At 39.4% G+C, this 14,684-nt stretch overlaps 1 protein-coding gene across 12 annotated transcripts in view; it reads left to right on the forward strand.

Annotated features, from left to right (window-relative positions):
- The window catches only part of KIDINS220 (kinase D interacting substrate 220), a 120,802-nt gene that overhangs the window by 21,948 nt on the left and 84,170 nt on the right, over positions 1-14,684 (forward strand). For 7 of the 12 annotated variants that reach the window (XM_032294209.1, XM_032294207.1, XM_032294211.1 and 4 more), the window contains exons 5-7: positions 3,460-3,558; positions 4,299-4,400; positions 10,240-10,338. In XM_032294209.1, coding sequence (XP_032150100.1) covers positions 3,460-3,558; positions 4,299-4,400; positions 10,240-10,338 — 300 coding nt within the window. The remainder of the gene's footprint in view (positions 1-3,459; positions 3,559-4,298; positions 4,401-10,239; positions 10,339-14,684) is intronic. The other 5 variants (XM_032294210.1, XM_032294212.1, XM_032294202.1 and 2 more) reach the window with 1 other exon arrangement.

The raw sequence follows: 14,684 nt of genomic DNA on the forward strand, positions 1-14,684 counted from the left end.
GATAGGAAGTAAATGCAACTTATGAATACACATATGTCTATATCTGTAGCTATCTGTATTTTTAAAAATGAGCTCATGTTGATTCCTTTCCATATTCTTCATATTCTGGTTAATTTTTAGAAAAATTCACATGCAGTAAAATTCACTCTGACATGTGCCGTGACACATATTCCACCACAGTTCCATACACAGCAGCCCCGTCACTTTGGCCATCCCCAATTCCTGGACATCACTGATCTGTTTTCATTTTCTATAGTTTTGCCTTCCAGGTTAGGGCAAACACACACACACACAAACACACACACACACACACACACACACACACACAGACACAGACACACACACAGACACAGACACAGACACACACACCTTAAATTTTTTTTTTTTGAGACAGTGTCTCAGTCTTTCACCCAGGCTATAGTGCAGTAGTGTGATTTTGGCTCACTGCAGCCTTGACCTCTGGGGCTCAAGTCCCAGTTACCTCAGCCCAAAGTAACTGGGACTACAGGTATGCGCCATCATGCCCAGCTAATTTCTAAATCTTTTGTAGAGATGGGGTTTCACCATGTTGCTCGAGCTGGCCTTGAACTCTGGAGTTTAAGCAATCCATCTATCTCGGCCTCCCAAAGTGTACCATCATACCTGGCTAAATAGTCCCTTTTCTTTTTTCTTTTTTGGAGACAGGGTCTTGGTCTGTCATCTAGACTGGAGTGCACTGGCTGGATCTTGGCTCACTGTGACCTCTGCCTCTAAGGTTCAAGTGATTTTCCTGCCTCGGCCTCCTGAGTAGCTGGTACTACAGGCATGTGCCACCACACCCAGCTAACTTTTGTATTTTTAGTAGAGATGGGGTTTTGCCATGTTGGCCAGGCTGGTTTTGAACTCCTGACCTCAGTGATCTGCCTGCCTTGGCCTCCCAGATTGCTGGGATTATAGGTGTGAGCCACCGTGCCTGGCTAAATATTCTATTTAAAAAAAAAATATTTTAATTTTTGTGGGTATATAGTAGGTGTATATATTTATGGGGTTCATGAGATGTTTTGATATAGGCATGTAATACGTACTAATCACATCATGTAAAATGGGGTTCTGTCCCCTCAAGCATTTATCCTGTGTGTTATAAACAATCCAGTTATACCTTTTTAGTTATTTTTAAATGCACAATTGAATTATTATTGACTATAGTCACCCTATTGTACCAACAAGTACTACGTCTTATCCTTTCTATTTTTTTTGTGCCCATTAACTATCTCCACCTCCTACCTAGCCCTCCCACTATTCCCCAGCCTCTGGAACCGTCTTTCTACGCTCTATCACTATGAGTTCAATTGTTTTGATTTTTAGATTTCACAAATAAGTGAGAACATGTGATGTTTGTCTTTCTGTGCCTGGCTTATTTCATTTAACATAATGATCTCCAGTTACATCCATGCTGTTGGAGATGACAGGATCTGATTCTTTTTTTAATGGCTGAGAAGTACTCCATTGTGTGGAGGTACTGCATTTTCTTTATCCATTTATCTGTTGATGGACATTTAGGTTGCTTCCAAGTCTTGACTGTTGTGAATAGAGCTGCAATAAACATGGAAATGCCAATATCTCTTTGAGGTACTGATTTCCTTTCTTTTGGATCTGTAACCAGCAGTGGTATTGTGAAATAATATGGTAGCTCAATTTTTAGTTTTTTGAAAAGCCTCCAAACTGTCCTTCATTTTGATTGTACTAAGTTACATTCCCACCAACACTTTATGAGGGTTCCTTTTCTTCACAACCTTGCCAGCATTTGTGATTGCCTGTCTTTTGGATAAAAGCCATTTTAACTGGGGTGAGATGATATCTCATTGTGGTTGTGATTCCTATTTCTCTGATGATCAGTAATGTTGAGCCCTTTTTCATATGCCTTTTTGCCATTTGTATGTCTTCTTTTGAGAAATATCTATTCAAGTTTTTGTTCATTTTTTGATTGAGTTACTAGCATTTTTTCCTGTAGAGTTGTTTGAGCTCCTTATGTATTTTGGTTTTTAATCCCTTGTCAGATGGTTGGTTTGCAAATATTGTCTCCCATACTGTGGGTTGTCTTTGAGTTTTGTTGGTTGTTTCCTTTGCTGTGCAGAAGCTTTTATACTTGATATGATTCCATTTATCCATGTTTGCTTTGGTTGCCTGTGCTTGTAGGGTATCAGTTAAGAAATTTTTGGCCAGACGCGATGGCTCATGCCTGTAATCCCAGCACTTTGGGAGGCTGAGGAGGGCAGATCCCAAGGTCAAGAGATCGAGACCATCCTGGCCAACATGGTGAAACCCTGTCTTTAGTAAAAATACAAAAAACTAGCTGGGCATGGTGGCGCATGCCTGTAGTCCCAGCTACTTGGGAGACTGAGGCAGGAGTATCACTTGAACCAGGGAGGTGGAGGTTGCCGTGAGCCAAGATTGCACCACCGCATTCCAGCCTGGTGAGAGAGAAAGACTCCGTCTCAAAAAAAACAAAACAAAACAAAACAAAACAAATATTTGTCCAGATCAATGTCCTGGAGAGTTTCCCTGATGTTTTCTTGTAGTAGTTTCATAGTTTAAGGTCTTAGATTTAAGTCTTTAATCCATTTTGATTTTTGTATATGGTGAGAGAAGGGGTCTAGTTTTATTCTTTCACCTATGGCTATCCAATTTTCCCAGCACCCTTTATTGAAGAGACTGTCTTTTCCCATGGGTACAAATATTTTTTATCCCTTTTAGTGATGTTGAAATAGGATGATAAGGATTCAGTGATTTATAGTCTCAGAACCAAATGTGGATTGGTCCAAATAGTGATTTTTAAAAAACAAAACATTAATTCCTTAGTAAGATTTGATTGCATTGGTCTTTTTTATTGAATTGTATTGTAGTTGAGAAAATTGCTCCCATAGCTTAGTAAGTAGAACATCGTCAAGTCTGGTATTAATTCATACCTGATGACCTTGCTTACCTCTGGAAATCCTGATCACAGATGAGATGCCTTAGCATTCTCTCTCTGTTTTAGCAAGAGGTACTATAATGATCTGGGACTTTAAGGATGTATTTAAATGCAGGAGTTGCATATGATTGTTAGATCTCTCTCTGGATAAAGTTTAAACTCATACAAAGAAGTGACTGTCTAGGAACTTAGAAAGCTTTCTGAATAAATATTTTTAGACAGCCAAAATAAATCTTAGAAATTTGGAAGAGTTGATGATGAATGTTCTTGAATTCGGGTTTCATTATATAGTGTAAACTCTGGAGTAACCATTTGTGGATGCAAGAGGTTTGACTTATTTCATGTATTATTGTATTTGGGGAGCTTGGGAAATTAAAACTATATCATATTACCTTCATGAACCAATGGTTTATAAAGATATTCACTAAAGAAATTTCATTAGTGACATTTTTATACTCAGAGATGATCTAAAGTTTGATTCCCTTTCCCGCCACTTTTTTATTCTTTAGGGAGGATGGACAGCTCTCATGTGGGCATGTTACAAAGGCCGTACTGATGTAGTAGAGTTGCTTCTTTCTCATGGTGCCAATCCAAGTGTCACTGGTCTGGTAAGCATTAACAAAAAAATGTGTTTATATTGTAAGTGGTAAGTTTTCTTAGGGAATAGTTAGGATTGATTATTCTTGGTTTCATGGTCAATAGAAATATTCTTTATCTTATGAAACATAATGTAGAATATGATTTCAAAACACAGTAATAAGAATTTTTTTCTAAAGCTAAGTTTATTTCTCAATTTTTGTCAGCAAAAAGGCAGCTCTTAGAGCTTAAATGTTAATTATAACTATATAACATTGCAAAAGGAGATTTTGAAATCTTTCATCAGCTTCCTGTTTTCTGTGATTGTGAATCCTTAATCTGAACTTATTTAAAGAAAAGACATTTACCAAATAACCATACTATTTTTCTACACATTCTGTTATATATATTTACATTTCTCTTGTTTTACTTTCTTCTTTTTAGTATTGCCTGTTGGCTGGATAATCACATTTTAATGTATTGAATTTATGTAAATAAATGTGTTCATAATATATATTTATTTAAGCGTCATTATGTATTAGTTGCCAATTATGTATTATGAGTATTGTATCTGTTTTTAAAGTGGAGAATGGTTTGTAATCTGATTTTTAAAAAATTACTTTGTGTTACTTCCTTTGATATTTACTTTACTTAGCAAATGTGTGTTGTAAATATCTACCTAAAAGATTTAATTTCTCTTTCCCTCCCTCCCTCCTTTCCTTCTTTCCTTTCTTCATACTCATCTACCTACCTACCTACCAATCTATCCTAGCAGTACAGTGTTTACCCAATCATTTGGGCAGCAGGGAGAGGCCATGCAGATATAGTGCATCTTTTACTGCAAAATGGTGCTAAAGTCAACTGCTCTGATAAGGTAGGTCAGCAGCATCTTTTCAGGGTCCAGTCCATGTTATGTCTACTCAGTGTCTAAGTTATAAACATTTTTATATGATTTGTGAGTCTGCTCTAATGTATTTCATATTTTTGTATATTAAGGTATTTTATATAGATATACATCTTATAGATAGATTTCCCATGTGTTTTATGTGCTAAGTATCCTTCTGATGTTTCTTATATAACATTCATCATTCTCAAGAAAACTGACCAGGATAATAGAGTCCCTGTCTTCATTGTTTGAAGTTTTCTATTGTAATGCTCCTTGCTACTTTCATTCCTATCTGCTTTCCCTGTATTGTTGTGAGAGAGATCTTTCTAAAATTGAAGGTTGGTTGTCTTTATTTTCTGCTTAAAATCCTGAAGACCGTCTCTGGAATGATGGGTGAAGATGGCCCTGCCTTCCTTTTTCCCCTTCTGCTGCTGCACGTCCCCTGTGCTTCCTTCCATGCCAGCCACTGACTGACCCACACTCCTGAGTCCAGTGCTCCTTCACATTGTGCCCGCCTCCCCCTCCTCAGCTTCTGTTCATCTCTGAGGCTCTGCCCATTTTCCATCACCTCCAGAAAGTTCCCCAGAATGATGTGCTATTCTTTTTTTTAAAAATCCTTAATACTTACCTCAATCATTGCATAAATACTTACCTAGTTATCTTTTTTCTTCCTTGCTTTTGGAAAGCTTTGTTGGCTTTCACTATTTGAGGATAAAGCCCAGGCTTCTCAATTTGGCTTCAGCCTGTCTCGCAGGCTCACTTTTTGCCATTTCTATCCATATATGCTGTGATTTAGATACAACAGATTGTTTAACGTTCTGTGAACGTTGTTTCTGTTTTCATTCTTTTCCCTCTGCTAGGAATGTTATTACCTCCTCTGCCTGATGGGCTCCTGTTTATTTTTCCAGGCCTATTTGAGGTGTTACCTTCCATGTTAAGTGCCCTACCCTAGGTGCCCCTTCCCGGGTACTCTGCACATCTGCATTAGGGCACATAAGCTATTGCCATGTCTTTATTGATTTCCACATCCTTCTTACCACTAGAGTATAAGTTTCATAAAGATAAGGAATGCTTTTTTTTCTTTTTCTTATTTTGTACCTCCATTGTTTCCATTAGCTGTCTTAGAGTTTGGTGCATTGTGGGGATAGCCATAATCTTCTCACATTTATAACAGTGTAGCTAAATATAGGAAAATAGCCATTACTTTAAGATTTTTTTTCATTAAAGTAGATTTTGTGCATAAATTTCTTTAAGTAAAACAGCATTGTTTAACCTTATGGGGGTATTGGAAAATGATTCATATTTTGATCTGGGTGGTAGTCATACCAGTGTATATATATGTAAAAAATCATCAAGTAGTACAGTGAGAATTAGTATTTTTTTTCACTTTGTGCATGTTATGCCTCATTAAAAACATTACACAAATAATAACTTAATGAGGAGTATAGGGAGGCTGTTATTAATATTTATATAATATATTTAAGAATATTGCATGTGTACTGTTGGCTGATTCAGATTATCTGAGGTCTGAGGTATGTTTAAAATGTCTGTTGATGATTTTTTTTTTTTTTTTTTAGACAGAGTCTAGCTCTGTTGCCCACAATCTCGGCTCACTATGACCTCTGCCTCCTGGATTCAAGCAATTCTCGTACTTAGCCTCCCAAGTAGCTGGGACTACATGACTACTGGCCACTATGCCTGGCTAATTTTTGTATTTTTAGTAGAGTCGAGGTTTCACCGTGTTGGCCAGGTTAGTCTTGAACTCCTGAGCTCAGGTGATCTACCCACTTCCCAAAGTGCTGGGATTACAGGTGTAAGCTACGGCTCCTGGCCTGTGATGTAATTTAATCATCATAGAGAAGCCTTTATTTTCTCTTTCTAGCCTATAGTATAATATTTATGTATAGCTTGGCTTTCAGGGCCCTCCAGAATCAGGTAATAATGCTGTCTAATCTATCACTCATTGGCATTTTGAGAAAATGTTTAGTACCCACTATGCAGTGCCCTGTAGCTGCACTTAGCACAGAAGATACAAAAACAAAGAAGAAATTATCTCTGTTTAGAGAAGCAAGGAGATAAGGGGGTCATGTAAAATGCAAAGGCTCAGGGTCAGGTGACTTAGGAGCATGAAGGTGGGAGAATTCACTGATGGCGCAGCAGTCAGTAAAGGTTTGATAAAATAATGCGACTTCATCTAGACCTTGAAGAAAGGGTAGAGTTAACATCAGTGAGAGAGGAGGAGCAGAGATGAACTGGGCACAGGGGAACAGGAGAGCAGAATGCACCAGAGTACAGCTTCACGTGACCTGTTGAGCTAGCGTTGAGTGCACTGTCAGTGGTAAGGAGAGGGGTGAGAGGAGGAAGCTGGGCTGCAGATGAAGCCACCTTTGGGTGAATCTTGGCTACTCAGCTGAGGAGCTTGGACATCTGCCCTGTAGAAACTCAGAATCACTGGGAGTTTTGAGTAGTGGGTGGTCGCAAGGTGGTGTTTTAGAAAAAATTAACGTTTAATAGCACACCATGGGATGAATTGAAAGTTGAGAGTATTTTTATTTTATTTCTGACAGAAATAGGGAGGTTTCTATGGGAACTAAGTTTTAGAGAAGGGAAAGGAAGTCTGCTTTCGATGTGTTGACCTTGAAGTGGTGGAAACCTGTAGTTGAAGGTGTCCTACGTAGTGCACATAGAGATTCGAGTTGTTGGTGATGAAGGGCTTGTCTAGAGGTGATTCTTGAAATGATGTGAGTGTGGATTTGGCAGCTAATATCAATAGTAATGGAATATGGTGAGTAAAGGACTGATTATTAGGAATAGTAATTATTATTTTCTTAATTGTAATACATAATTATATAATTATTAATCTCCAGAGCTAGGAGAACTTGACTGGTGTAGCATCAAAGGTGGTAAATGAATTGAAAATTTAAGTTGGAAGGGACAGTCAGAATAGTTCAAAATACTGCAGAACTTTCAGGAAGAAAAGAAAGAACTTAGTAAAAGATACATAGGTGGCTGGGTGCTGTGGCTCACACCTGTAATCCCAGCACTTTGGGAGGCTGAGGCGGGTGGATCACCTGAGGTCAGGAGTTCAAAACCAGCCTGGCCAACATGGTAAAACCCTGTCTCTACTAAAAATACAAAAATTAGCTAGGCATGGTGGTGGGTGCTTATAGTCCCAGCTACTTGGGAGGCTGAATCAGGAGAATCACTTGAGCCTGGGAGGTGGGGAGGTTCCAGTGAACTGAGATTGTGCCACTGCAGTCCAGTCTGGGCAGCAGAGTGAGACTTCTTCTGGGAAAAAAAAAAAAAAAGATACACAGATCTGGAGTTTAGGTGACTATTTGTGTGACTTCTGAAGTGGTGGTTTTGTAATGCTTATAGCAGAAACTAGTTTTTTATGGGGGGGGTTGATGAAATAATTAAAATGAAATAAGGGGTTGTAAATTATCTTGAAAAGCTTCAAAGAAAACAGTGATTATCTTCAAAGGACAACCTGTTGGAAAAATTTGTTAGAATAGGAGATACCCACATTGAAAGGACCTCAATCAGACACCTAACAGGAAGAGGGAATAAGATGTGGCAGAAGATTATTGAGTAAGGGCCTGGGTGAAAGAGGACCATAGGGTCAAGAATACACATAGAAGGATAGACCAGAATTTGAGAAAGAGATGGGAGACCTATTGAGGCAGTTTAGAGTGTGGCTGCACAGCTGTTTTGAAGTAGACAGGATGCAAGGTGAGGGAAGGTCTTGCTGGTTGTCAGGAAATCTATGTAATGTTGAAAGTGGGACTGTCTCCTGAGTGGGAGTAGGTGAGGACTAGCTGGCACGTGTGATGAGGCAGGGGAAGGAAGAGAAATCATAGCATATAATCGTGTATAGTTCAGTTCCCTAGGAAGGGCAGAAATCCAATGCAATAGGCGTTCAAAGCATGAGAGCTCAGTTACAATTAATATATTTCTTAAAGGCTTTATGAAAGGTGACTGTGTGTATTAGGTTTGTAGATGTCTGAGATCTTGCTATTGTAAAGTTAGGGAAGGCATTTTAGCTAGAAACAGTATTTTATCCACAAAGGAGGAGGCTAGAAAAGAGAATTTAGCTCTTTTTAGTGGAGAAAACCGCAGATGCAGGAGTGAAGTGGGAAATCTCCTCCTGCATCTCTTTTTTTTTTTTTCTTTTAGAGACAGAGTCTGGTTCTGTCACCTAAGCTGGAGTGCAGTGGCGCAATCACGGCTCATTGCAACCTCCACCTCCCAGATTTAAGCCATCTTCCTGCCTCAACCTCCCCATTAGCTGGGACTACAGGCATGCACCACCACACCTGGCTATTTTTTTTTTTGTATTTTTAGTAGAGATGGGATTTCATCATGTTGGCCACGCCGGTCTTGAACTCCTGACCTCAGGTGATCCACCCACCTTGGCCTCTCAAAGTGCTGGGATTACAGATGTGAGCCATCGTGCCCACCTCCTCCTGTATTTCTTATTCATTCTCTCAAAGCCTGCTTTGAGGCAGTGGTTGTGGCAGCTGCTTCCCCTCCATTCTCTTCCTTGTTTTGTGAGGTGTTGGCTCCCATGGGCTGAACTGGCAGCCTTGGGATTCTGGCTGTCCATGGAGTCTTCATCCATCCGGGAAGCCTGTCCAGGGCTCCAGCCCTCAACAGTGTGGCTGCTGTGGTTCCTGATGTGATTTATAGAGTGACTGCTCAGTACAGTAGCCACTAGCACAGGGCTACTTAGACTTACATTAATTAAAATGAAATGAAAAAAAAGAACTAGGTTCATCAGTTTCAATAGCCTTGTAGCATTCAAGTGCTTAATAGTGATGACTAGTGACTACTGTATCTCGCAGCACAGCATTATAGAGGATTTTCATCAACACAGGAAGTTCTACTGGACAGGGCTGTCACAGAGAGTAGATTAAATTAAATCAAATGTTAATTTAATTTTCATCTGTGGGCTACATATACCAAAAGGTCACTGTGGGCATTCTTGTGTCTGCTGATTGCCAGCCTCCCTGAAGACAGGCATTGCCTTAAAGCATGATTTATATTCCTGGATGCCTTTTGAACCATGTTTCAGGGAAAGGTGCTTTCGAGTGCAGTTTCAAGGGCTCATGGGTCGTCTTCCACCTCTTGATAGCTTTGTGACCTTAGCCTATTAATTAACCTCTCAGGGCCTCAGTGTTCTCATCTATGAAAATGTGATACTGTGAATTGTTCTTATGTTAAGGATCACACACACTGACCTGTGGAAAGTGGTTAGACTACTTTAGTTTTTTTGACACTTGGTTGTGCTACAGTCAAACTGCTGGACTTTAAATTCTGTTTCACAAGACATGGGAAGTGATGAAAACTTGTTGAAAATTTGGGGCTGTATTACCTGATGATGGAAACAATGTCATTCATTATAAAAGTTAAATAAGGGCCTGGCGCAGTCCCTACTAAAAATACAAAAAAAAATTAGCTGGTTGTGATGGTGCATATCTGTCATTCCAGTTACGCAGGAGGCACAGGCACAAGAATTGCTTGAGCCGGGAGGCAGAGATTGCAGTGAGCCAAGATTGCCCTACTGCATTCCAGCCTGGGTGACAGAGCAAGACTCTGTCTCAAAAAAAGGTTAAATAAGGTTGGTTAAAAGCCATTTCATGCACTGGTTAATCATCTACTCAGGAGAAATAAAATGGGAGAAATAGGATTTATCTAAGATTAAAATGATGATGAGTGTATACAGTTTCCAAAAAATGATAAGATTTTTATTAAAATTCATTTTAAGAACTAGTTTCTTTGAGTGTCCCTCTTATAATCATTTTAAATTTCTTGTTTGTTTTAATAGTATGGAACCACCCCTTTAGTTTGGGCTGCACGAAAGGGTCATTTGGAATGCGTGAAACATTTATTGGCCATGGGAGCTGATGTTGATCAAGAAGGAGCTGTAAGTATCTTATATTTTAATGCTTGGCAATGGAAACTTTTTTTTTTTAATTGTACTTTAGGTTCTGGGGGTACCTGTGCAGATCATGCAGGGTTGTTGCATAGGTACACACATGGCAATGTGATTTGCTGACTCCATCACCTCGTCACCTACATCTGGCATTTCTCGCCATGTTATCCCTCCCCGACCTCCCCAACTCCCCGCTGTCCCTCCCTTGGCTGCCCCAACAGACCCCAGTGTGTGATTATCCCCTCCTTGTGTCCATGTGTTCTCATTGTTCAACACCCACCTATGAGTGAGAACATGCAGTGTTTGATTTTCTGTTCTTATGTCAGTTTGCTGAGAATTATGGTTTCCAGATTGATCCATGTCCCTACAAAGGACACAAACTCATCATTTTTTATGGCTGCATAGTATTTCATGGTGTATATGTGCCACATTTTCCTTGTCCAGTCTATCGTCGATGGGCATTTGGGTTGGTTCCAGGTCTTTGTTATTGTAAACAGTGCTGCAGTGAACATATGTGTGCATGTGTCTTTATAATAGAACGATTTATAATCCTTTGGGTATATACCTAGTAGTGGGATTGCTGGGTCAAATGGAATTTCTATTTCTAGGTCGTTGAGGAAGCGCCATACTGTCTTCCACAATCGTTGAACTAGTTTACACTCCCACCAACAGTGTAGAAGTGTTCCTATTTCTCCACATCCTCTCCAGCATCTGTTGTCTCCAGATTTTTTAATGATTGCCATTCTAACTGGCGTGAGGTGGTATCTCAATGTGGTTTTGATTTGCATTTCTCTAATAATCAGTGATGATGAGCATTTTTTCATATATTTGTTAGCCTCATATATGTATCTTTTGAAAAGTGTCTGTTCATATCCTTTGCCCACTTTTGGATGGTTTAGTTTGTTTTTTTCTTGTAAATCTGTTTTAGTTCTTTGTAGATTCTGGATATTAGCCCTTTGTCAGATGGGTAGATTGCAAAAAATTTTTCCCATTCTGTTGATTGCCAGTTCACTCTAATGATTGTTCCTTTTGCTGTACAGAAGCTCTGGAGTTTAATGAGGGCCCATTTGTCTATTTTGACTTCTGTTGCCAATGCTTTTGGTGTTTTAGTCATGAAGTCCTTGCCTATGCCTATGTCCTGAATGGTTTTTGCCTAGGTTTTCTTGTAGGGTTTTTATGGTGTTAAGTCTTATGTTTAAGTCTTTAATCCATCTGGAGTTAATTTTAGTATAAGGTGTCAGGAAGGGGTCCAGTTTCTGCTTTCTGCACACTGCTAGCCAGGTTTCCCAACACCATGTTTTAAACAGGGAATCCTTTCCCCATTTCTTGTTTTTATGAGGTTTGTCAAAGATCAGATGGCTGTAGATGTGTGGCGTTGCCTCCAGGGCCTCTATTCTGTTCCATTGGTCTGTATCTCTGTTTTGGTACCATGCTGTTTTGATTACTGTAGCCTTGTAGTATAGTTTGAAATCAGGTAGTGTGATGCCTCTGGCTTTGTTCTTTCTGCTTAGGATTGTCTTGGCTATGTGGGCTCAAGAGAGAGAATTTATTTCTTTAGTATATGCTTAGAAAAATTTCGCTCTAGTTCTAAAATGATAGTAACAGGAAAACAAGCATTTTCTATTACCCTAAGTACGTTATATTATAAACATATATACTATAAATAAATGCTTTAAGGATCTGTTGCTAATGCACATACATTTGGGTAGGCTAAAAGTATAAAGGATAGCTTTCAGCGATCTTAGTATGATGTATATAGAGTTATGTGTCGCTTAATGATGGGGATACATTCTGAGAAATGTGTCATTAGGTGATTTCACCATTGTGGGAACATCATAGAGTGCACTTACACACATCTGAATGGTATAGCCTACTATGTACCTAGGCTATATGGTATGGCCCATTGCTTCTAGGCTGCATCCTGTACAGTATGTTACTGTACTGAATACTATAAGCAGTTGTAAGACAATGATATTTCTGTATCTAAACATACCTAAACACAGAAAACATGCAGTGAAAGTCCACTATCATAATCTTATGGAACTTCTGTTGTATATGCCACCTGTCATTGATAAAAGTGTGCTGTGCATGACTGTTTTGGTTTTTGTCCATGGTTCCTAGCTGACTGCCCCTATAGCCTATGTAATTTCATAAGTGACTGCAGTAATAAGAGTATCTTTGGTTATTTGGCCTTTTGTCCTTGGTTCTTGAAACCGATCTGGAACAGTTCTAGAGAGATAAAGATAAAAGACATTCTTTTGTTTCTTATCATAAGCCCCTGTTAAGCACACCTGAGCTTATGTTAATGAGGTAATTTTTGGAAAGTTTCTAGATAACCCCACTGGTTGAGGCTCTGGTTGCCAGGGACACCAACCATGTGCTCTGAGGGTTGGAACTCACAGCCCTAACCCACCACCTCTGGGGAGGGGAGAGGAGCTGAAGATTGCATTGATCATCATTGACCAATGATTTAATAAATCATCCCTTCATAATGAAGCCTACATAAAAACCCAAAAGGACTGAGTTCAGGGGGCTTCCAGGAACCTGACCAAGAAAGCATCCCCATGCCAGGAGGAGGGCATATTGCAACTCCATTGGACAGAAGCTCCTGTGCTCAGGACCCTTTCAGACCTCATCCTGTGTATGTCTTCATCTGCCTGATCATTTCTATCCTTCAAAATATACCTTATGGAAACTGGTAAATGTTGTTTCCTTGAACTGTGTGAGCTGCTCTAGCAAATTAATCGAGCCTGAGGGGGTTGTGGGAGCTCCAATTTATAGCCAGTCAGTCAAACAACCTGAGCTTTCATTGGCATGGGAAGCAGGGGCAGTCTTGGGCACGGAGCAGTCGCCTGTGGGGTCTGGTGCTATCTCCAGGTAGGTAGTGTCAGAATTGAGTTGGAGAATACCCAGCTGGTGTCTGCTGCAGAATTGATTGCTTGCTTTATGGGTGGGGAAAAACTCCACACATCTCACCAGAGAAGTATTTAGTGTTGTCAGAATGTAGGAGAAATGGAGTTTGTTTTTTCCTACCCCAGGACAAATTGTTTAATAAACTGTTCAAATCAAATAGTTTTTAGTATTAATTGTGGAAAAACATTGTGCTGCAATAAAATACTTTTTCTTAAAAATTTTAAAGTAATATTGCAATTTTGGGGTATTTTTAGCTACGCCTTATTTTCCTTTTTCAATGAACAGATTTTAAAAAATCAGAACTCAGCTGTCAGAACCCAGAAAGCTTAAAAACTGGTTAGCTACATCTTATCGATTAGCAATTATTAATTCCTCATTCCCCAGCCTGTGCCAGTTGTGTTGGGGAGAGGAAGAAGCCTAATATCTCTTTTCCCTTGAGCCTATAAGAATATGGTTAAAGGAAACAGTATTTATGCACAAGAAACAGTTAACATAATACAAGACTGCTACTTACAAAATTATTACATTATGCGAGTGGATCATAAAGGATTCTGAGAAGAGAGAGTACCAGATCTCAGGTTGCAGTGAAACAAGAGTAAACTGTTTATGTCATACTTGTGGCACACTGTCAACCAGTTGCTCCCGTTTGCACACTGGCAGGAGCTACTCATTGCTAGCCTTCAAGGCGTAGGTCCTGCTTTTGCGCTGGTGGAGGCAGCATGGTTTGTAGGCAACTGCAGATGCCATACCTTCCACCTGCCTCCTTTCTGGACAGTCGGTCAAGTGAACGAGTGGCTTGTTTCTATGATGACTGATGGCTCAAGAATTCGAAAAGCCTGTGTTATTTTAATATGTGAGAGAATGACAGCTTAATTTTGGGGGCCGATCTAAAATATTTCTATAAGGAAATTGTATGGCAGCTTGGAGTAGATGAACACCTCAAGATGCAATTTTAATACACTTCTGGTAAAGAGACACAGTCTTCTCTTGATTTATTGTTTGTTTATTTAGAGACAGGGTCTCATATGTTGCCTAGGTTAGTCTTGAACTCCTGGCCTCAAATGATGCTCCTGCCTTGGCCTCCTAAAGGTTTGGGGTTATAGGTGTGGGCCACCACACCTGGCCTGATCTATTGTTACAAAATAGATATGCAGTTTTTAAAAGAATTACTTAAGAGTTTTTGAAAATGTGGTTTCTAGATCACTGTGAAAGACAAAGAATATGTTACACTTTTCTGGAAATAGCTCATGGCTATTCATTCATTGTTGAGTGGTTTTTACGGGTTTTATTATAAACAGTTCTTGAAGTCTGATTTAGCTGACTTTGGATTGTTTAATTTAGAATGTGTTTAATGACCCTGTCAACTATTTTATCCTTCGTTACATTAGTGAGTTTGTTCATTGTAAATGAGTCCACTTTGAGAT

Source organism: Sapajus apella, unplaced genomic scaffold, assembly GCF_009761245.1.
Source record: "Sapajus apella isolate SASKATOON/1434 unplaced genomic scaffold, GSC_monkey_1.0 scaffold31, whole genome shotgun sequence".
In the NCBI taxonomy this organism is placed as follows: domain Eukaryota; kingdom Metazoa; phylum Chordata; class Mammalia; order Primates; family Cebidae; genus Sapajus; species Sapajus apella.